Source organism: Mobula birostris, chromosome 5, assembly GCF_030028105.1.
Source record: "Mobula birostris isolate sMobBir1 chromosome 5, sMobBir1.hap1, whole genome shotgun sequence".
In the NCBI taxonomy this organism is placed as follows: Eukaryota; Metazoa; Chordata; class Chondrichthyes; order Myliobatiformes; family Myliobatidae; genus Mobula; species Mobula birostris.
In genome coordinates, this window is record NC_092374.1 from 160,941,278 (window position 1) to 160,965,595 (window position 24,318).

The following is a 24,318-nucleotide window of genomic DNA, read 5'->3' on the forward strand; positions in this document are numbered from 1 at the left end:
ATGGTGGGATAGCTTGTTCCTGTATCAAGCTGGCTGAGTCTACAACCCTCTGCAGCCCCTTTCAAGCTTGTGCACTTAAAAGGGAGTGAGAGGACTTTAAGAAGCACCTAAAATACTAAGGATGGTCTTGGCAGGGTGGATTTACAGACATTGGTTTCTCTTGTGGAAGAATCTCGTACCAAAAGTCACCGTTCCAGAGTTATCATCTTCTAGGACTGAGAGGAGGTAAAAATAAAATCTTTCAGACAGTTCTGTGTCTGTAACATGTTAAATGTCCTTAACCTTCTAAGAATGTAAGCATGCTGCTTTGTCTTCCCCCTCTAATTGCATCTCAGTGCTGGGCCCAAGGCAGGTCATCTGAGATGTTAACACCCAGGAATTTAAAACTGCTGGACTCCCCTACCACTAATCCAACAATGTAGACTGTTGCATGTTAGTTGCGCTTCCCCTTCTTGAAGACAATAATCAGCTCTTTAGTGTATCAACACTGGTGTTGCATTGCCATTCAACCAGTTGTGCTGTCTTGCTCCTGTACGCTGACTCATCGCCAGCTAAGGTCAATCCAATCATAAACTACCCTTAGTGCAGTGGGTGGTAGGAGTGGAGTTGATTTGTATGAGACAGCAAGGAGCTTGATCAAGAGGTATAGTCACATTCAGCATATAAAATAATTAATAACATTAATATTAATTAAAATAAAGCAGAAAACTTAAAACACACTCAATCACAAGTCATTGACCCCATTCAGGTAAATGGAATGTGTCATTTGTCATAAGGCTGCAGAGTTGGATATGAAGAGAATCCGGCCCCTTAGCAGAGTGGGATTAGGATCAGTTAGGCCTCAGGAGGGAGATCATATGGTCAGTGTGGCTGTACTTCTGCAAGGCACTATGCAGGCACAGAACTGGGGAGCGTACCAGAGTTTATACTGGGCCTAGTTGGTGCTTGTATTGGAATTTTCTAACTAGCTGTCAACACAGTCTCAGACTAGAATGAGTTATGTATAGTTTGTAGAAGTGTGTGCATACTGAGTGCATTTTTGTTCAGAGCTGAAGCAGAGAAATAGTTCCTTCAATTCTTATAACCTCTTTTTCCCTGTTATTCTATTTAGATGTTATAATATTTTATTTGCAAATCTGAGGGCCTTTGGGACCTCAGAACAACAAGGAAACCAACCCAAAGCAAATGTACTGTACACTCCGTTGTATTGAAAGTTAATGTCTGTGCTTTAAACTGCTTGAGGGATAATGAATAAATGGTGGGAGCTGGTTGAAGCAAGACCACAATTTACTTGTGGGCGGGAATGGGTCAGGTTTAACATTTAATAAAATCATGAAAGCAGTTTATAATCATTGAACCTTGAGATTAATTTTTGTCATACCAAAGTTTTGCAGTATTGTGTTTTTTTTCCCCTCTAATGTTGCCACTCTGCTGGAATATCTGTAGCTGCTTTGAAAATAGTACCAGCATGCATTTAAATGAGAAAGCTCGTACAATCACAAAGAATTGTGCTTTCTCTTTAAGGCTAGCCATGGGATGGCAATGGACACAGAGCATAAATCCAATACTGGTAAATGGGCCCATCATTTGAGCCTTTCACACCAACCTATTCATTAGCATTAACTAGAATGGAGGAAACATCATCAGAAATAAAAACTCCGTAAATTTGATGCTGAACACATAGGTTTTTTCCACAGTCATAACATTACATCAGTTATTTTATTCCATACATATATAATGTATATATAGACACATTAAATTAAAGAAAAGGGAAAAAATAATGAGGTAGTGTTATGAGTTCATTGCCCATTTGGAAATCTGATGGTGGCAGGAAAGAAACTGTTCCTGAAGCATTGAATCTGGGTCTTCAGGCTCCTTTATCTGTTCCTTAATGGTATCAATAAGAAGAGGGCATGTTCTGGGTGATGGGGGGGTCCTTAAAGGTGTCCTGGATGCTGGGGAGGCTAGTGCCCATGATGGAACAGTCTGAGTTTATAAATTTCTGCAGCTTTTTCTGATCCTGTGCAGTGGTCCCTCCATGTTGGACAGTGTTGCAACTAGTTAGAATGCCCTCCATGGTACATCTGTAATAATTTGCTGCAGTCTTTGGTGATATACCAATTCTTCTCAAGCTCCTAATGAAATACAACTGCTGTTATGGTGCCTTCTTTGAAATTACATCAATATATTGAGCTCAGGAAAGATCTGGAAAGATGTTGATGCCTAGGAATTTGAAACTGCCCACCCTTTCCACTTTGGGTCCCTTAATGAAGATTGGTTTATGTTCCCTTAACTTCCTCTTCCTGAAGTCCATTATCAGTTCCTTGGTCCTACTGATGTTGAGTACAAGGCTATTGCCGTGACACCACTCAATCAGTATCAGAGATTTGTGTGGTTGCAGGATTGTCATAGGACTAGAAATCTAACTGCATTACATTTAGAGTCATGCAAAGGAAAATAATTGTTTTCAGAACATAAAATGCATTTGCATTGCTGAAGAAACAGTAACAGTTTAATATTGCTTAGTAATCCATCCCATGACTTTAGGTGAAACAGCATAATGTTTCTTGAAATTAGTCTCTCAACGTGTAGGGGTCTGCCAGCGGTCGTGGTTTGGGCCATGCCTCGTATCCCTGTTGTAGTTCGGGTGGATATATTTTGCCTAGCTGATCTTAAGTACTTTAGGATTCTTCCCATTGATGGTTACGTGAAGGTTGAAACTCCATCACTTGATATCCAGAAATAGCCACAATGTGCATAACTGAGTGGTTGCTATCACTTTGCAGGATTGAAATTGGGTTCCATTTCAGTTGTACTAAATGTGTTAATGTCCTTTGTCAGTAGGAGAGCTTCACTGGCTATAAGCCAGTGGTATTCATCAACAGGGCACTTCCACTGTGGGCCTGGTCACTCGCCCACAGTGGCTATGTTGCTTTCATGATTTTGATTACATTTAAGCTCCTTAGCTAAGCTGTCTATGTTGCTGTTCAATAGACCGGGTATTACTGAGTACACTGTTAACTCTGCTGCCCTGGTGATACCTGCTGAGTTCTGTATAATGTTCACTTTTGTCTGGACTTTAGCTCCAATTTTCTGGAGATGGGAGTGGAAGGCAATGTAAGGTCAAGGATGATGCCAAGAGAGCTTAGCACTGGATTGTGAGTGTATGGTTAGATGGAGGATGGCCACTGTTTCTGAGTTGCATTATATCACTCTGTAAATTCACTAGACACTTCCGGTTGTCAAATTCCAACGAATTCCACATGGAGGATTATAGAACATTGCAGGGGAATTTGGACCTCAGTGCTCTAAGGGTTACCTCTGGTATAGTGTGGTCTTTAACCAGCTGCATCAGGTAAATACTTTCCATACCTATTGCCCTTCCGGACTGCCGTCAACTACTCTGCCCAAGACCAGAAGAAGTTGTAGAGGGTTTTAAACACAGCTCATCACATCATTAAAAAAACAATAAGTAAAAAAAAAACAAGAGTTTCTCCACACTTCCCACTGCCTCAGAAATGTAGCCAGCATAATCAAAGTCCTCTCCCAGCCCGGACATTCTCCCTCTTTCCCCTTTCATTGTGAAGAAAATACAAAAACTCAAGAAATATACACCACCAGGCTCAAAAGCATCTTTTACCCTTCTGTTATATGACTCCTGTACATTGACGATGAACTCTTGACCACTGAATCTACCTCTTCATGGCCCTTGCCCCTTATTGTCTATCTGCACTAGACTTTCTCTGTAACTGTGATACTATTTTCTGCATTCTGCTATTGCCTTTTCTTTGTATGACCTCAAAGTACCTATGTTTTTAAGATGATCTGCAAAACTAAGTTTTTTTACTGTATTTCGACAATGTGACAATCATAAACCAGTGCCAATGTCACCAATGTCCCCCATGTCCCCCACCAATCAATCTCTCTCCCACAACTTCACTTTCCAAACCACCCAACTCTGTGATCTACTGAAGCATCTTTTGGACAATTCCACCTCCAACATTGCTTTTCATCTTTAAATAGATCTTTCAACCCCCCCTCCCCCATTTACTCTAAGCCAGGATCTTCCCTAGCCTGATCACATAACAGGCTAATCAGGTGTGTGGCTTCCAGGTATCCTTAGTTGCCGTAACCTGGACCCTGACCTCACCCAAAATTAGTGGATATTAATCCCAAAAAACTACAACTGAATTTGTCATGGGTGGCTCAATATAAAAGTAATTGTTTGAACCCAGTGAGGCAGTGAAGTTGTTTAACTTGGGGTGGAAGTTGTGTTGAAATTATTTAGGTATTATTTCCTGAGCAACACAAACAAAATGTTGGAGGATTTGGGCAAGCCAGGCAACATTTATGGAGGGGAATGAAAAGTAATTTCCCCTTGCCCCTACCCCTCACACCCCCTGCCCCCTCACCCCCTTTGCCCCCTCTACTCCCAGCTCTACTCCCTCTTAGTCCCCCATATCTCTTCTCCCTCTATATCTCTCCCTTTTTCCCACTTGCTCCCACTTCATTGCCCCTTGCACCCCACTACCCACATGCCTCCCTCTCCATCTTCTATCCCCCCTCACTCAACCCTCTCTCCCACCCTCTCTCCCCAACTCTCCCACTGCTTTCTCCTCCCTCTTTCTCCTCCCTCTTTCTCCTCCCTCTTTCTCCTCCCTCTTTCTCCTCCCTCTTTCTCCTCCCACTTTCTCCTCCCACTTTCTCCTCCCTTTCCCCACACCCCCTTTCCCCACACCCCCTTTCCCCACACCCCCTTTCCCCACACCCCCTTTCCCCACACACCTTCCCCCACACCCCTTGCCCCCTGTCCTCTCTCCCCCTCTCTCTCCCCCTCTCCCCCCTCTCTCCCCCCTCTCTCCCCCCTCTCTCCCCCCTCTCTCTCCCCCCTCTCCCCCCTCTCCCCCCTCTCCCCCCTCTCCCCCCTCTCCCCCCTCTCCCCCTTCTCCCCCCTTCTCCCCCCTTCTCCCCCCTCTCCCCTTCCCACTCTCTTCCCACTCTCTCCCCCCTTCTCCCCCTCCCCCTCCCCCTCCCCCTCCCCCTCCCCCTCCCCCTCCCCCTCCCCCTCCCCCTCCCTTCCCCCTCCCCTCCCCTCCCCCTCTCCCCCCTCCCCCTCCCTCTACCCCTCTCCCCATGCTCTTCCCACTCTCTTCCCACTCTCTTCCCTCTCTCCCCAATCCCTCTCCCCATCTCTCTCCCCATCTCTCTCCCCATCCCTCCCCTACCCCTCTCTCCCCTACCCCTCTCTCCCCTACCCCTCTCTCCCCTACCCCTCTCTCCTCTACGACTCTCACCCCTCTCACCCCTCTCACCCCTCTCACCCCTCTCTCTCCATCTCTCTCCATCTCTCCCCCATCGCTCCCCCACCTCGCTTCCCCACCTCGCTCCCCTACCTCTCTTGCCCCCTACCTCTCTCCCCTATCTCTCCGCCTTCTCTCCCCCATCTCTCCCCCTGCCTCTCCCCCCTCACCCCTGTTTCTCCCCTTCTTTCTCACTCACTCCCTCGCTCTCTCTCTAACTCAGAATGTTGGATTTGCTGCAAATAATGAGTGTAATCTCTGGTCTAAATTAATCTATAGCCTATTCATTTTTAAAGCGGGTTATCACAGAGTAGTTCATAGTTAATATTCATTAAGGCTCACAACATACTTTATACAGACTGGTTTTATCTGTATTAAGTCTTAATTCATATTAAATCTAAATTAATAGGTTTTGTGTCACTGGAATTCATAGGCAATTTGGATTCATTAAAATCCAGTATAATAGCCATATACTGTTGATGTGGATTTTAAGTTGTCCTGCCATACAGATGCAATTTAGGCAGTAGAGTTGAACAAAACTGGAAATTAGCACATTTAGTATTCTCAAGACATAAATACACATCACTTTGTGAGAAATGCCTACCTTACAGGAATGCTAATGTCGATTAACAAGTGGCAAGGTTAAGCCTTTATTTGAAACAAAGACAGATTGGTAACATTCAAATAACGGGCGAGATTCTGTATCAGCTTCTGGGAGAAAGTGTAGAAAAAGGAGCACAGTTTTCCAGGTTATGTCCCATATCTGAAAACAGACAAAATGTTTTTTTTTGAGTGAGGGCACACTTCTTCCCATTTGGTACACTGCATTCAGTACTCGCAACCTGGTCTCCTTTATACTGGGGATAAAAACAGTTGGAAATTGGCTGACAGTTCAGACTCAGCACCTCTGGTCAGTCTGCAAACTTAACCCTGAGGTCTCTGTCACTTTCAGCTTCTGGTCCACTCCCACTGTGTCCTCTGTCTTTGGCCTCCCTCACTGTCCCATTGAACCCTAATGCAAGCTTGGGGAACAGGCATGATGATCCTATTTCAAATGATCTCACGTTTTGCATATTGATGTTTTCCCTTCCCTTTGTGAGTAACGTCTCATGTTTATTTCCTTCTTTTCACACATCCCTGGGACATGGTTTTTGTTATCTTTCTAACCACCTCTCACCTAGTTCCCTTCATCATTCAGTCCAAACTCTCCTACAATTCATTTTGCTCTCTCATTTCCCTCATCTCTCCTGAATCTTTAGGTCCAATTCCCGATATGGGTGCAAAGAGCAACATCCTGGATATATTAACTGTGAGCTTTGTTCACCGATGCTGCCTGAACCTCTGAGCATTTCCAGGATTGCATTTTTCTGTATTTCCAGTCTGTCCATTTTGTTAAATGCAATGTCCTTAAGGAGAGCTCAATACCTGATTGAAAACGTCTTCCAGAAATAGGGTAAAGTAGCCCTGTTGAAAATAAATTGCTCTTCCAGTAATAAGAGCCACGCCAATGCAGTTGCCGTGCACCTACATTCCATCTGCTATGGCCATCTGGAGCTCCTGGTTGCCAGCTATTTTAATTCCACCCCCCACTCCCACATTGACATGTCTGTCATCAGCCTGCTCCATTGCCAGGATGAGATTAAATGACCAAATAGAGGAACAGCACCTCATATTCTACCTGGGTAGTCTACAACCTGAATGGAATGAACTTTGAATTCTCCGATTTCAGGTTGTCAGCTCCCCCTCTGTCCTGCTTCTCTTTACTCCAGGGCTTCTCAGTTCTTCCTACACACACACAGGGTTTCACCACCCCCACCGTCACCCACTTGCTTTTCCCACTCATTCTATCTGCCCGTCATCCACACACTCCTCCCACTGAGTCCCCGCCCCACCACCTTATTTGGTGCCTTCTTATCAGATTCGATCATCTGCAGCTCTTTGTTGCCTCTGCCTCTCACTTCCCAGACCGTTACAATTTCTACCCCTCCCCTTCTGTTACAATTTCCACCCCTCCCCGCTTCCACCTGCCTTTCAACTCTCCACACCTGGAGTCACCTATCGCTTGCCAGCTATTTTCCCTCGCCTCGTTATACTGGCCATCTCTCCTCTACACTTTCAATCTGAGTGAAGGGTCTTGACTCAGAGCGTCAGTTATCCACCTCTCCACACAGACGTTGCCTGACTCACTGAGTTCCTTCAGCAGTTTTGTTATTTTGCTCCAGATTGCAGCTTGTGCAGTCTCTATATGAACTTTACAATTTTTTTGCTCATTTCAAAAACCTACAGTCCACAGTTTCATAGAGCTGATTTGACAAATGTCTATAGGTGCACATTGGAGGGTATCCTAACTGGTCACATCATAGCTTGGTATGGAAGCGTCAACGTCCAGGAATGGAAAACGCTCAAGAAAGTGGTGGATTCAGCCCAGTCCATCACAGGCAAAGTCCTTCCCAGCAATAAGTGCCTTTACATAGAGCTTTATGGCAAGAAAGCAGCATCATCATCAAAGACCCCCACCATACCCTCTTCTCGTTACTACTATTAGGCAGGTGGTATAGATGCCTTAGGATCCACACAACTAAGTTCAGGAACATTTATAAGCATCAGGCTTCTGAACCAGTGTTGATCATTTATCATTACTTTGAACTGATTCTACGATCATAGACACACTTTCAGGGATACCACAACTCATGTTCTCAGTGTTATTTCTTGTTTGCACAATTTGTCTTTCGCATATTGGTTGTTTATCAGTCCTTGTCTATTTATGTACAGTTTTTCATAAAAGTCTACTTATTTCTTTTTTCCCCGTAAATGTCTGCTGGAAAATGAATCTCAAGACAGTATATGGTAACAAACGTACACTGCTTCGATAATGAATTTACACTGAACTTTGATTTTCATTAGTTATACATCATGTACACAGGCCTGTGCTTACCATATTGACCACAATGTACATCCTATTTCATCCCACTTGCCCGAGTTAGCTTCTTTACCTTCTAAACTTTCCCAATCCATGTTCTTGTTCAACTGTCTTTTAAATATTTTTGTTGTATCTGCTCAAATATTTCCTCTGGAGGCTTATTTCGCATACTTAAAAGCCTTAATTTTTAAAAAAAAGTTGATCCTCAAGTTCCTGTTAAAAAATCTCCACTCTCACTTTAAACTTATGATTTCTCATTCTTGATTCTACAACTCTGGGAAAAAGACAGAATGCATTCACTCTTTCTATGCCTCTCATGAATTTATACACCTCTTACTTATGTGCAAACAGAATTTACACTGCTCAGGACTGAAATAGAAAGGGGAAGACTCCAGAATAAAAAGATGGGGGGAGGGGAAGTGTGATAGCTAAAAGGTGATAGGAGAGGAGAGTGGACCATAGGAGGAAAGGGAAGGATGAGGGAATCTGGGCGAAGTGACAGGCAGGTGAGAAGAGGTAAGAGGCCAAAGTGGAGAACAGAAGAAGAGGGGAGAGGGAGGGATTTTGTTTTTCTGGAAGGAGAAATTGATATTCATGCCATCAGGTTGGAGGCTGTCGAGACAGACTATAAAGTGTTACTCTTCCACCCTGAGGGTGGCCTTATCTTGGCACACGAGGAGGCCATGGACCAACATGTCAGAATGGGAATGGGAATCGGATTTAAAACGTTTGGCAACTGGGAATTGGCTCGTGGCGAATGGTGAGGAGGTGCTTGCCGAAGCAGTCCCTTAATTTACGCCGGGTCTCACCAATGTAGAAGAGGCGGAGCACCGGACACAGTCGATGATACCAGCTGATTCACAGGTGAAGTGACGCCTCACCTGGAAGGACTGCCTGGGCTCCTGAGTGAAGATGAGGGAGGAGGTGTGTAGCACTTTGGCTGCTTGCAGTGAGAAGTGCTGGGAAAGAACTATCTTCTACCAGCTGAAAGACTCCTATCTATAAACAGGTGTGAGTTTAACAAACACCTAGCCAAGTTCTGTTACGATTCATAAATCTCTCCTCCTGAGCTTGAATTGACTATAAGAAAATGCAGCATATAAGCTTGTACCAGAAGAATCTTGGTCATTTATACATGAGTGCTGTGACAATGTTCTGGAGGCAATTCTCATTTGATCGCATTTGATCTGCAGCTTTTCTGGAATCTATTTCCTACCAAAAGAAATATACCACTTCTTTTGTAATAAGCATAGGAAATGAGGCATTGCTGAGATCACCACTGTTGGCCATGAACGGAAGCTCTGGCCCCATAGCAGGTTGCCAAGCAGTTGGAACTGGGTGGAGGAAACGGTTGGTGAAGACCAACTCACTCACAATGTGTTCTATTTCTTGTCCTACAGGTAGCATCGATGGCTCCTGGGATAAAGAGAAACTGCAGTCTCCCACTGCCCCATCGGCGCAGGTTTCTGTCAGCCATGCTGCCCTCTCCAGCCAGCAAAACCTCGCTGTAAATCATTCCCTCAAATCCCTTCAGCAGAACCACTTATTACCCAATGGTGAGGACAACTTTCTGTGTCATCAGATGTCCTTGTATTTGCCATTTTTTTTTTCCTTTGTAACTATACCCACATTGGTACGAGAATACTGAGCTCACTACAAATTAGCAATGTGTGGAAGACGACTTTATATCTCGTATGGGTTAAATGTTGCCAGCACCTATTTAATTACTTTACATACAGTGACATCATCTGCATCTCAAGGTGTATTCATTGCACAAATAAAAACCACAATTTGAATCATAGTTTGAAAAAATGTTTGAGGTACATGTTGAACAGATATTTAAGAGCAAGGTTGTGCATTTTATCCTTGAATTAATGCTGATCTATTCTTTCAGCAACATTCTACATCTTGTATTAGTTCTTTTACAATGCAGAAGATTTTGATAGAAAGCCTGACTCTAGCTAATAATTTACCTGACATTTGTTGCTTTTAACCTGTATGTGCGTACACACGTTTTTGAAGCTTAATCATTTCGATTTTTTGTTGAATAAGTATATAATTTGTGTACATTTCTGCTGTACAATGATATTCAAGTGTTATTATCAGGGTTTGAAAGATGGGATTTTTATCTGACTGATTTCAGTGCATTTTCTCCTCACATTCTTGCTTCAGAACTTCAGAGCTTTTACTTTCCTCTCTTTCCCAACTATATCTGAATTTCTAATTGTCATTAAATTGTCATTCAAATCAGCTGAGAATGGCAATGAGGGTAAGCTCCCGCTAACTATTAAATGCTCCCAACAGCGTGCACCTCAAGTAGCCACTGACAACCGAGTCCAGCTGCTGGACTTCCAGTGCGGCTTAGCATTTTTACTGACAGAAGAGGGGCATAGGTGGGTTACTGGTGCCTAAATCAGATGTGTTCGGGCAGATGGGACTCACTGGCAACGGTTAGCAGCTCATCAAGGAGGAGGAAAACTGTTTTCAAACCTCCACTGCCTTGTGGCTATATCCACTCATAGGGAAGGTTTTGGGAGTAAACCTTGAGGAAAATTATACAGCTGGAGTCTCTAGATCAGACTTGCATCGTGTTTAACGTTGACTGGCAACTCCTGAAATGACATCTGTGCCAAAATGTATCATCTTAACTGTTCCTTTGGATTCACAGCTATGTGGAGAGAGGGAGTATACTGCCTGGGCAACAGCTTGCTCTCCATATTGTACTGTCCTGGCTTTCGTATTGGCTTGTGTATCGACTGATGGCAGTAACGTAGGTAGCTAATGTGCAGTGCCCATGGTTGACCCTGACCAATGGAGGGCCTCATCGTATCTAGCACAGCAGAGAAATACAGGATGAGAATAATGTCTGATGCTTGACTTTGCAACTCCATTACATCAAATGAGGGCCTGGTCTGAGAAGGAAACCTTTGCAGTGTTGTCTATCTGCACCAACAGCGTGGAATAGATTTTGTCAGGGTTAAAGTGCCATGCTATTGATTTGTCCCTCTCATAATAATAATTATTACTAACGAAGAAGATATCAACATTTTCTGGGTTGTAAGCATAGTTTTCAGATCTGCTGTAGTACATTTTTGCTGTCAAGATGGTGGAGCCTTTTGCACATGACAATAGAACACTTATTATTTTCAGAAAGGTGTTCTGTATCTGTTCAATGAATGATGTTTATTGGCCAACGTGTATCTAAGTATGTATATCAACTATCAACCCATGTCCCTGGTAATGAAATGAGGATGTAATTCTATAGTGGATCGTGTGAAATGAACAATGGCTCATTAGCAGCTGTTTTGTGCTATTTGAAGTTGAATTATACTCCCTGGTGTTCTGTATTTCATCAGTGAATAAATATTATTCTCTTTAATATATTTTCTCTTCGGAAAAATCTAACTCTTTTTACCAGGCTAATGTCACCAAATCGGTTAAGAAAATATTTGGATTTGACAAACAGGCCTTATGATAGGAAAATAACCTTTTGTTATGTGAAGTCAGAATGCTTATAAATAATCTAAAAGATAACAGTATTTATATTTGGAAGATATTACAATCTGAGACTGACATTTTAGTGATAGCTATGGTGTTCTGGAACTGAGGGGGGATGCAGCTTTTCAAATGATACTTAAGACCATAAGACATAGGAACAGAATTAGGCCATCTGGCCCATCGAGTCTGCTCCATTATTCAATCATGGCTGATCCTGTTTTTTTTCTCCTCCTCAACTGCAGTTCCTGACCTTCTCCCCATAACCTTTGATGCCATGTCCAATCAGGAACCTATCAATCTCTGCCTTAAATACACCCAACGACCTGGCCTCCACAGCTGCATGTGGCAACAAATTCCACAAATTCACCACCTTCTGGCAAAAGAAATTTCTCTGCATCTCTGTTTTGAAAGGGCACCACTCTATCCTGAGACTGTGCCCGCTAGACTCTCCCACCATGGGAAACATCCTTTCCACGTCTACTCTGTCAAGGCCTTTCAACATTCAAAAGGTTTCAATGAGATCCCCCCTCATCCTTCTGAATTCCAGCAAGTACAGACCCAGAACCATCAAACATTCCTCGTATGATAACACTTTCATTCCTGCAATCATCCTTCTGAACCTCGTCTTGACCCTCTCCAATGTCAGCACATTTTTTCTAAGATCAGGGGCCCAAAACTGTTCACAATACTCAAGGTGAGGCCTCACCAGTACCTTTTGAAGCCTCAGCATCACATCCTTGCTCTTATATTCTAGACCTCTTGAAATGAATGCTAACATGTTATTTACCCTCCTCACCACCAAATCAACCTGCAAGTTAACCTTTTGAGTGTTCTGCACAAGGACTCCCAAGTCCCTTTGCATCTCAGATTCCTGGATTTTCTCCCCATTTAGAAAATAGTCCACACATTTATTTCTACTACCAAAGTATATGACCATGCATTTTCCAACATTGTATTTCATTTGTCACTTTCTTGGCCACTCTCCTAATCTATCTAGGTCCTTCTGCATCCTTCATGTTTCTTCGACACTACCTGCCCCTCTATCAATCTTCGTATACTTAATTTTAGTATGTGTGTGTATTTATTTCTTAACATTATGCAAAATTGTCCACTGTGAGTGCTTTCACAGGGTTTCAAAGCTTCCATAACTTCCAGTAGTCTACGTATGTCTGTTGTGTATTCCAAATACATAAGTGAGTAGCAAATGCACATTGAAATCTACTTTTGAAATTTGATTAATTTCCCTACAAACGAAACTACTATCCTCTACATTAGGACAGGAAATTGTTTCTGCAAGGTAATATTTGATGAGGTGTTTTTTTTAAAGAATAAAGGGAGATTTGATTGTGGTGTACAAAACCATGAAGGGCCCAGATGGAATGAATAAAGAGGAACTATTTCCTTTGCCAGGAGGCACATACCCTAAAGTAAAGGTGAGCATAGGAAGGAATATAGATTTAAAATAAGAAGAGAGAGGAACCGAGGAGAACAAATTGGCCGAGAGGGCGAAAGAAGTCCAGCCCTCACTGCCTGAATGGGTGCTAGCAGCAAAAACGCTCATCACTTTCAAAATGTGCTTGAATGGGAATTCGAGGATCTGGAGCCTTGTGCGGGAGATGGGATTGTATGGGGAAACTCCTCAAATGTGTTGTAGATTTTCTATGATTCAGTGTACATTGCCATTCTCCATTCTAAAAAGAGAGCACATGGTATGCCCAGAATTTTTAGGAGGTCATGAATAAGGAGAATTTTACTCTTTGTTCTAAATACTCTAAACTCCTGCAGCTGTTGCATAAAGTCCAGTGTAGTCAGGAGGTCCAGTAAAGCATTCTTGTTATGGTGAATTCATTGGTGCAAAGTGGATTTTGGCTTTAGAGAAGCAACTTCAGCAATCATTGGAACATGTGTGGTAGTGGAATTAAAGCTGTAGAGCAACACACATCAAAGTTGCTGGTGAACGCAGCAGGCCAGGCAGCATCTCTAGGAAGAGGTGCAGTCGACGTTTCAGGCCGAGACCCTTCGTCAGGACTAACTGAAGGAAGAGTGAGTAAGGGATTTGAAAGCTGGAGGGGGAGGGGGAGATCCAAAATGATAGGAGAAGACAGGAGGGGGAGAGATGGAGCCAAGAGCTGGACAGGTGATTGGCAAAAGGGGATACGAGAGGATCATGGGACAGGAGGTCCGGGAAGAAAGACAAGGAGTGGGGGGGTGACCCAGAGGATGGGCAAGAGGTATATTCAGAGGGACAGAGGGAGAAAAAGGAGAGTGAGAGAAAGAATGTGTGCATAAAAATAAGTAACAGATGGGGTACGAGGAGGAGGTGGGGCCTAGCGGAAGTTAGAGAAGTCGATGTTCATGCCATCAGGTTGGAGGCTACCCAGACGGAATATAAGGTGTTGTTCCTCCAACCTGAGTGTGGCTTCATCTTTACAGTAGAGGAGGCCGTGGATAGACATGTCAGAATGGGAATGGGATGTGGAATTAAAATGTGTGGCCACTGGGAGATCCTGCTTTCTCTGGCGGACAGAGCGTAGATGTTCAGCAAAGCGGTCTCCAAGTCTGCGTCGGATCTCGCCAATATATAAAAGGCCACATCGGGAGCACCGGACGCAGTATATCAACCCAGTCGACCCACAGGTGAAGTGTTGCCTCACCTGGAAGGACTGTTTGGGGCCCTGAATAGTGGTAAGGGAGGAAGTGTAAGGGCATGTGTAGCATTTGTTCCGCTTACACGGATAAGTGCCAGGAGGGAGATCAGTAGGGAGGGATGGGGGGGACGAATGGACAAGGGAGTTGTGTAGGGAGCGATCCCTGCGGAATGCAGAGGGGGGGGGAAGGGAAAGATGTGCTTAGTGGTGGGATCCCGTTGGAGGTGGCGGAAGTTACGGAGAATAATATGTTGGAATATGCTAAAGCTGTAGAGATTGACTTTCTGCTTTGTTATCACTCCACCCTGTGTTACCTTCCACAGCAATCTGATTGATGCAGAACCTGGAGTTCCTGTATGAGGTCTCCATGGAATTTTGGGAGACGGTTGAGCAAACCATGCAGTGCAAGAGATTCAAAGACTAAAATCCAGAAGCCAAAAGAAAGAGAACTAAATGAATTAATTCTTGTGTGGATAGCAAATACAGATAATGTGGTTCCTAGCATTCCAGATTGCCAACTCTTGGTGATCACCTGCTCCATTTCACCGAATCACTTCATCTTAAAATTGTGGAGCTGTGTCAGGTACTCTGGATCAGGGGAACATAGTTTAAATTAATAAGGCCAGGACCAATGAGCAAAACACCAGGTGGAAGGATGCAATGGTTGTCCGGGTTAAAAACCACCGCATGCATGTTTAGAAAAACTGAACATGGGTGAATGATGTAAAGGTGTTCTCTAAGTGCAAGGCAATACTTTCATATTCTGCCTCGTAAATGTTCAGAATGTCCCAAGGTCATGAATTTAAGTTTTCCAGCTTTGTGAGCAGTACCCTAATGCATCTTTAAGATCAAAGTCACATTTAATGTCAGATAGACAGGTACATGTGGAGTATGTACAGATGCAATGAAAAACTTACTTGCAGTACCATTATAGGCCCATGGTATCAGATGAACAAAATTCACAAAAAAGACATAAATTAAACAAGTTATGCAAGAAAGAATTCCATTAGAACAAAAGGAAGTGGGCTGTGGTGCAAAGTAAAGTTTCAAAGAGGTTCAAACTTTCATTTTATTGTTAAAGTATGCATGTACAATACAACTCTGATATTTGTCGTCTCCAGAAAGCCATGAAATACAGAAAGACTATGGGAGTTTCATGAAAGAAAAGACATCAACTTCCCCCCCACCCAGCATTAGAAAGAAGTAAACTCACAGGCCCCAAAATCCCCAACCTCCTCCTCCACAGAAAAAAACCGTGACAATTGCATCAAATCCTAGCCCTTCCTCACAGAAAAATACAGCAACAATAACAACCCTCGATCCCTCACCTGCAGAATAAAAAACACAACAATAACAATCCCCCGACCCCCTCACCCACAGAAAATAAAACAATGACAAGGGGGCCGGTAGTCACAGTTTTGGCATACTGAGCTATTGTTTAGAATTGTGTATTTTGGTTTAACAACCAAATGGTTGAAGAGAAGTGGCTGCTTTTAAACTTGGTGGTGTAAGACATCAGGCTTTAATGCATCCTGCCCAATAGTCAATGGATAGAATATATTGGGTCAAATAGGCACACAAGCCTATAACCTGGGAAAGTTTCAGCTGATTATTGGGATGTCTGTGATCCTCCTTTTATGTATCCCTATCTCAAGATGTCACGGGCAGTCATAGCAATGACATTTCCACACAACAAGATCCCAGATGTATTCAAAGAGGTAAAAGATCACCTACTGGTCAGAGGATTAAATTGAGAGATGAATATTGGTCGTGGTTCAAGGAGAATATTCCACTTTCATCTTTGGGTTTTGAGCATCCTCAATCCCATCTATCGAACTTACAATATATAACAATTCTGTGTTGTGTTTATCCACTGAAATTCATTTCTATTGCCTTAATTAGAAAAATTTCTGGAAATAGAGTGCAAACTATAGTCTGTTTGCCATGCATATTTAGCACACTACTAAAGAATTGGGTATAGGAATTCCTTGCAACAACAAAATGAAGAAAAAACACACAGAGGTAGGAATCCTGAAACATAAACCGTTGAATATTAAGCATCCTTTTAAAACCCTTTTTCCTAATTCCCATTATTCTCAGAGTCAACTAGACACATAATTCTTGCATTATTCTAATAATTATTTTCCTTTTCAGGTCTGGAGCTCCCATTTATGATGATGCCCCATCCACTTATTCCTGTTAGTCTACCTCCGGCTTCAGTTACCATGGCAATGACCCAAATGAACCACCTTACCACTATCGCTAACATGGCAGCTGCAGCCCAAGTACAAAGTCCCCCTTCTAGAATGGAAACTTCAGTTATTAAGGTAAATTCACCCTATTTTGTGTACAGTCCCATTGCCTGGAATATGTCGATGTTCGGTTTTGCAGTAATGTTTCAAACTGTGTTGGGAAGAATTCAACAATATCTTATCAAAGGCTGGTATGTTTATGAGATGTCCAAGCTAGTGGCAAACAATGTAGGCGCTGTGATTTTTATGAGCTGTTTAAATCATTATTAAGGATATATTTTTCATCATTCATCTATTTCTGGAAAGCTGAATATCGGATGCCAGTAAATATTTTTCCCTCTGACACATTTCTTTGGCTATGTCAAACAAAAATGTGAAAATCTACCCTTGAATGTTTGAAGATTGTCACTGTGGTGTGTTTGTGGGTTGTCTCACGAGCTCAGTTCTTTGTACCATGAAGACCCGATGGTTCATTTGCATGGCATGTATGTGTATGCTTATTTCATCTGAGGTGCAAGTTTTACAGTGAGAATAGGGTCAGCTGGCAAATTTTCCCTGTCTTGGCTGCAATTCCTGTTTGAAATGTGCAGGCAAATGAATGTTGGCTGAGGAAAAGGAATAAAAGACGTGCTGATCTTGGCCCTTCATTTCTCTTCTCCATTTTGAGAGAATCATCACAAATATCACTTACCACACTCTGCTCATTTCCTATCTTAGCAGAGATAGAAGGACCATAGAAACCTGTGCGAATGTTTTTATATTAGAAAGAAAACTGAAAGTAAAGATAAACAAAATTTGAACATCTAGCTAGTAGATTTTTTTTAAATGGTACTGGAAATAACTCTTTAGGGAATCTATCCGCAGATTCACGATGATGTTTAGGTCGGGACTGTGAGGGCCATGGCAAAACCTTCAGCTTGCGCCTCTTGAGGTAGTCCATTGTGGATTTTGAGGTGTGTTTGGGTTCATTATCCTGTTGTAGAAGCCATCCTCTTTTCATCTTTGGCTTTTTTACTGACGGTGTGATGTTTGCTTCCAGAATTTGCTGGTATTTAGTTGAATTCATTCTTCCCTCTACCAGTAAATGTTCCCCGTGCCACTGGCTACAACACAAGCCCAAAGCATGATCGATCCACCCCCTGCTTAACAGTTGGAGAGGAGCTCTTTTCATGAAAACCTGCACCCTTTTTTCTCCAAACATACCTTTCAGCTCGTTGCGGCCAAAAAGTTATATTTTAACTTCATCAGTCCACAGGACTTGTTTCCAAAATGCATCAGGCTTGTTTAGATGTTGTCTTGAACCTTTTGAATAGAACTTTTTGGCCACAATGAGCAAAGGTATGTTTGGAGTAAAAAGGGTGCAGAATTTCATGAAAAGAACTCCTCTCCAACTGTTAAGCACAGGTGTGGATCGATCATGCTTTGGGCTTGTGTAGCAGTCAGTGGCATGGGGAACATTTACTGGTAGAGGGAAGAATGAATTCAGTTAAATACCAGCAAATTCTGGAAGCAAACCTCACACCATTTGTTAAAAAGCCAAAGATGAAAAGAGGATGGCTTCTATAACAGGATAATGAACCCAAACACACCTCAAAATCCACAATGGACTACCTCAAGAGGTGCATAGAGGAGAATCTGTGGATAGACTTCAAAAGAGCAGTGCATGCAAGACGGCCCAAGAATCTCAGAGAACTAGAAGCCTTTTGCAAGAAAGAATGGGTGAAAATCCCCCAAACAAGACTTGAAAGACTCTTAGCTGGCTACAAAAAGTGTTTACAAGCTGTGATACTTGCCAAAGGGGATGTTACTAAGTACTGCCATGCAGGGTGCCCAAACTTTTGCTTCAGGCCCTTTTCTTTTTTTGCTAATTTGAAACTGTAAAAGATGGAAATAAAAAAAGTATTCTTGTTTAAAATATTAAAGAAGTGTGTCATCTTTAACTTTATGCCTTTTGGAAATCAGTTCATCTTTTACTTGCTTAGCTATTCACAGTAACGGAAATATTCACCAGGGTGCCCAAACTTTTGTATGCCACTGTACATAACTGTCCTCACGCCTCCTTCACGCATGTATAAAGGTATCCTTTGGTTTCTTTTTAATCAGTTTTAACCAGTTCCTTAAGGTTGTTATACCTCCCACTACCTATTTAATCCTCCCAACTGTGTGCATTTCAAATAGTCTCTGACAACCAAGTCCAGCTCCTGGCTATCATCTGCAACTTACCTACTAAGCCTGTCAGAACCATTTCTACTGATAGGAGAAGGGGCAAAGGCAGGTTGCTGATGTCTTAAAACCAGTCACTTCGAGCAGATGGGGCTCATCAACTATGGTTGGCAGCTCATCTCGGAGAAGGAAAACTCTGATCTCAAACCTCTGCTGCCTTGGAGCTACACCCATTCATGGGAAAGGCTTTGGGTGCAAACCCCAAAGAAAATCGCAGAGGCAAAGTCTCTAAGGCAGTCCTATGTTGAGTTCAACTCTGATGGACTACTCCTACGATGCCGCTGCTGCCAAGCTGTAGCAGTCTCTGCCGTTCTTTGGATTCATCATCTGTGTGGAGAGGGAGAGCCTGCTACATGGGCAACAGCTGCTCTCCATATCGCACTGCACTAGATTGCATATCATGGAGACAACTGGGATGCTACATCCATGGTTGACCTCGACCAATGGAGGGCCTCAGTACTGGGAATGTACACCTATGAACCACTGTTACTACATCTTGAGAGTAGGTGCTAATCCTAGAAAAACTTGAATAAACAGTTGTGGAAGACTTGTGGCAGCTGGTCAGAGGCTTCAGTGTCTGCAGGGTGGTATGGTCACACAATGCTTTACAGTACAGGTGACCCAGGTTCAATTCCCACCACTGTCTTTAAGGAGTTTGTATGTTTTCCCTGTGACTGTGTGTGCTTCTTCCAGATGCTTCAATTTCCTCCCACAGTCCAAACACGTACTGGTTGGTAGGCTAATTGATCATTGTAAATTATCCCATGATTAGGCTAGAGTTAAATTGGGGATTGCTGGGCAGCATGGCTTTCACTGTGCTTTCTCATGGCTTTCTCAATAAATAAATAAATAAGGATCAGGATTGTCATACTAAAATTCATTAGCTGCAAATTAGATTACTAGATTAGATTATGAGGACACTCAGTCCTCGTTTATTGTCATTTAGAAATGCATGCATTGAAAAATGATACAACGTTCCTCCAGAATGATATCGCAAGAAAACACAGGGCAAACCAAAACTAAAACTGAAATAAACACATAATTATAACATATAGTTACAACTGTGCAAAGCAATACCATAATTTGATAAAGAGCAGACTATGGGCATGGTAAAAAAAAGTCTCAAAGTCCCAATAGACTCATCATCTCATGCAGGCGGCAGAAAGGAGGAACTCTCCCTGCCATGAACCTCCAAGCGCTGCCAACTTACGAATGCAGCACCATTGGAAGCATCCGACCGCAGCGGACTTTGAGTCCGTCTGAAAACTTTGAACCTCCAACCAGCCCCTCCGACTCAGCCTCTCCAAGCACCATCCTCTGCCGAGCGCTTCGACCCTGCCCCAGCCGCTGAGCAACAAGCAAAGCCGAGGACTTGGGGCCTTCTCCTCCAGAGATTCTGGATCACACAGTAGCAGCAGCAGCGAAGCAGGCATTTCAGAAGTTTCACCAGATGTTCCTCCGTGCTCTCACGTCCGTCTCCATCAAATCAGGATTGTGCACGGCACCCTACTTGACAAGTAACAGACATCACCACCGGAGTGGCCGCAGTGAGCTGCATCGTGCCGCCATCTTCTCCTCCTCTTTAATGACCCTTTATGTCTAATCCCTCCTGAGCCTGCCAAGAGAATGTCGATCTATTTTTTTAAATTTTTATTATTCATTATACAGTACTGGAGATAAGCATAGGCATGAAAGAAAGGTTTGTTCCCAGAAGGGGACTTTGCTTCATAAAAATGGAATTGAATTTGTCACATATGACTCACAGTTAAGTGAGAAGTGTAGCAAACATGTGTTTGCTTGCATTCAAACAGTTGATTTGAACTCTAGTTAAGTGAATCCCCACATTTGAAAACCATAATCAATAATTCTGTTTCTATCCAATCCATACAAAGATGTAAGTACTTCAGTTTTGTGTGTGTGAAATGAGAACTATGAAATCTGCAGTATTGTATAATGTATGAATTCACAGTGACTAATGATAGGCTTGTTCCATATGTGAGTAAGACCCAGATTTCTCAGAGGAGTTTGTCACTGATGATTTATGAGGCCTTTATTACTTGCAGAGTAAACTGTGTTAATTCATTGTAGGGCAAGACGATAGTGATGCTACACTGCTCCAGGCATAATGAAATATGAAGAGGATTAGTTCAAAAGGATGGGGGAGATTTTTAACCCAAGCTGTCTGGAGGGGAAGCGGGTGGAATGGGAAGATAACTTGCTTTCCTGTACAGTCAACAAATTCACAGGCCTGAAATTGGCTGCTTCTTTGCTTTCCAAACTGCCTGAACTGAGATTTGAAATGGAGTGGCAGGTATGAATCAAGTCAAAATTGGGCTAAATAATGGGTTACAGACTCTGTGGGTCAGGTGGAAAAGGAGAGATCCCTTGATACTGGATGCCTGTTCTTCTCATATAATCCTAACCCATCCATGAGAAACCAATCCATTCCGTACTTCCATGTTGAAAGACAATGGAATCTCTGCAGGTTGACATTCCCTTGCATTTCTTTCCTGCCCAAGATGTTCAACAATTACCATCATCAGGTTAACCAGCTTCAACTAAAAACTTAAACCAGTCCAAATCGGTAAGTATTGTGACTACAAGGACAGGTCACCAGCTGGACAACATGCTATGAGAGACTCACTTCTAACTCTTCAAAGACTTTACACCAGCATAATGTCCTGAATGTGTTAAAATATTTACCCTGAATATCATTGGGAATAATGAGTTTATTCTCAATGATATTCAAGAAGTTTCACTATTTTGATGCAGACCTGTTAATTGGCACTCACTCCACCTTGCAATGCATTCTTCCTCTTTACCAGAGGTGCACCATAGCCACACTGTGCCCTATCTGGAAACTTCGGTACAAAACATACCATGCTGCTCCAAAGGAAGTTTCAAAACCTTTGCTGTGTTTCACTGAAATAGTCATGGGCACTGGGTACATTGGAAAACCTTCACCTGTAGATTTCTCATTCAAAGCATAGAGAATCCTTATTAAAAAATATTATCCATTCATTGTTCGTCAGCCGGTCCAAATCCTATCCAACTGCAATTCAGGGATACCTTTTACAAGCAGGTCAAGTATACAGCTCACCACTAACTTCTCAAAGCATCTTTTGTGCCATCCTGTTATAATCAAATTTAAAATAACTACTGACAGTTTTCTCTGTGGATAACAGAGTTTCAAAAGCCTAATATTAAGAAATACTAGTCAACTACATAGCTACATTGGCATGGAATTGGTGAAGGAAAGGTCATTTGAAAAATTTAAAAACATGCCTGTTGACAGCTTGTAAGCCTTGAAAAGCTTTATTTTTATCTCCCCTCAGTGTCTTCCCTAAATGGAAATTTGCAATGGTGATTGGAATGGTTTGTAGGAGACTTTTATTGAACCGGTAAAAAGATTGTGTTTTAGCCAAGACTTGGGCAGTTTTAAATGTGGTTCCAGCTTTGATGACCTTACAGGCACATTGTCGTGAAGTAGCCCTTAGCTTTTGATGGCTATTCTCATTAAAACGAAATGTACACATCAGTATATTACTGCTCATGTAGCTATGCAGGGTGACTGAATTAACAGAAAGGTAGTCTTAAGCTAATAACATCTGTTATGGCTGCTACAAGCGCTATTGGTTTTGATCGCTATTTTCTGGTTAAGAGCTTTGCATGTATTGTCTCTTGGCACCAAGATGCCATCAGAATTGGTAATGGAAAATCATATCATGATATGAGTTAGACAGAGGGAGGATATCATGTGGCAAGAGACTCATTCCCCCTCCCACAGCACCTCCTCAAAACCTTTGGTAAAATATAATTCATACATGAGAAGTGCTATACACATTTTACTTGTGTGGAAAGACATAATTCCAATGGCACTTAATAAGCTCAACATAGCGTAGTGATTAGCACAATGCCTTACAGTTCAGGTGACTCGGGTTCAATTCCTGCTGCTGTCTGTAAGGAGTTTATACGTTCTCTCCAGACTGTGTGTGTTTCCTCTGGGTGCTTTGGTTTCCTCCCACATTCCAAGGATGTACCGATTGATGGGTGAATTGGTCATTGTAAGTTGTCCCGTGATTAAGTTAGGGTTAAAATGGGGGTTGCTGGGCAGCACGGCTCGAAGGGTCAGGGGCACCTATTCCATGATCTCTTTCAATAAAATTAAAAAGAATTAAAATATTTGCTCCTTTCACCCATCAGTCTTGAGTAGTTGCCAATTGTATCATTCTCAAAGATGTAAAGCTTCTGTCAACAGCTCCTCCCTAACCCATGACCTGCAATATATTAAAGAGACAAAGACACACAGGAATTGCAGTATGTTTTCAGTTCATGCACCATCCAACATATCATCATGCCTTCATTCTCATTGGATCTAAGTCTTGGAAATGTTGCCCCCTTAGTGTTCCATGAACTTCTTCACCTGATGGAGTGCAGTATTTAAAGATTTTTATCCCATCATTTTACTGTGAACACTTCCTGACATTTCACGTCTGAGTCAGACTATCCCAATTTCAAGATCCACCCCAAGAGCTTCAACATCATAATCTAGGCTACCACTGACCTGACTTCAATAAACAATAAGATGCGTTGATCCAAATATGTAATCAGAATTTGTATTCACCCTGACTTGGTATTGTTGGATCAAGTTAGGATCAGGTCGGGAATCTTTCCGAAGTGTGCAGTTTCTCATGGACCTGTATAATTCACATGTCGTCGCTGTTGTTTGCAGGAACGTGTCCCTGACAGTCCTTCACCTGCCCCATCTTTGGAAGATGGTCGCCATCCAGGGAGTCATCCTTCCTCCCACCGGAGCAGCAGCGTATCGAGTTCACCAGCTCGGACAGAGAGCTCTTCCGACAGAGTCCGTGAGTTCCTTCCTGTGAGACTTTCCAAACTAAGCCTAATGTATGGTTAATGGATACTTTAAATGCTACATGATTCAGTGTGGGCAGAGGTGATGGAAGGTGAACCCGATAATACAGAAAAAGTGATACAGTTGCAATCATTTCTGGGTGTTTAGTTGCTGATTTCCTGTCGTTGAACCCTCCTCAATCGTTGGTCTGAGTATTGCTGGATGAGGCCAGTGGTTGCAAAATAAACAGCAGGCATTTAGCCGCCTAATTATTCCATTTCCACAGCTAAATGGTTCTATTGAAATAGTAAAGTATAGGACAGCACTGAAGCAGGTCTTTCGGCCCATAGACTGGTAATTAAACGTCTCACCAAACAAATCCCTCCACCCTACACAAAGTCTCTATCCCTCCGTTCTCTGCATATTCAAAATTCAAAGAAAATTTATTATCAATGTGCATATTTGTCAGCATCTACAACCCTGAGATTTCTTTTCTTGTGGGCATACTCAATAAATCCAATAACCATAATGGAGTCAATGAAGGACCGCAACCAGGTGGACAACCAGTGTGCAAAAGACAATAACCTATGCAAATACAAAAGGAAAAATGAGAAATAATAAT

At 42.6% G+C, this 24,318-nt stretch overlaps 1 protein-coding gene across 6 annotated transcripts in view; it reads left to right on the top strand.

The window, feature by feature from the left end:
• Positions 1-24,318, top strand: part of LOC140198011 (dachshund homolog 1-like) — a 582,914-nt gene that overhangs the window by 428,623 nt on the left and 129,973 nt on the right. For 4 of the 6 annotated variants that reach the window (XM_072258800.1, XM_072258799.1, XM_072258801.1 and 1 more), the window contains 3 exons: positions 9,621-9,776; positions 16,521-16,693; positions 23,574-23,709. In XM_072258800.1, coding sequence (XP_072114901.1) covers positions 9,621-9,776; positions 16,521-16,693; positions 23,574-23,709 — 465 coding nt within the window. The remainder of the gene's footprint in view (positions 1-9,620; positions 9,777-16,520; positions 16,694-23,573; positions 23,710-24,318) is intronic. The other 2 variants (XM_072258803.1, XM_072258804.1) reach the window with 1 other exon arrangement.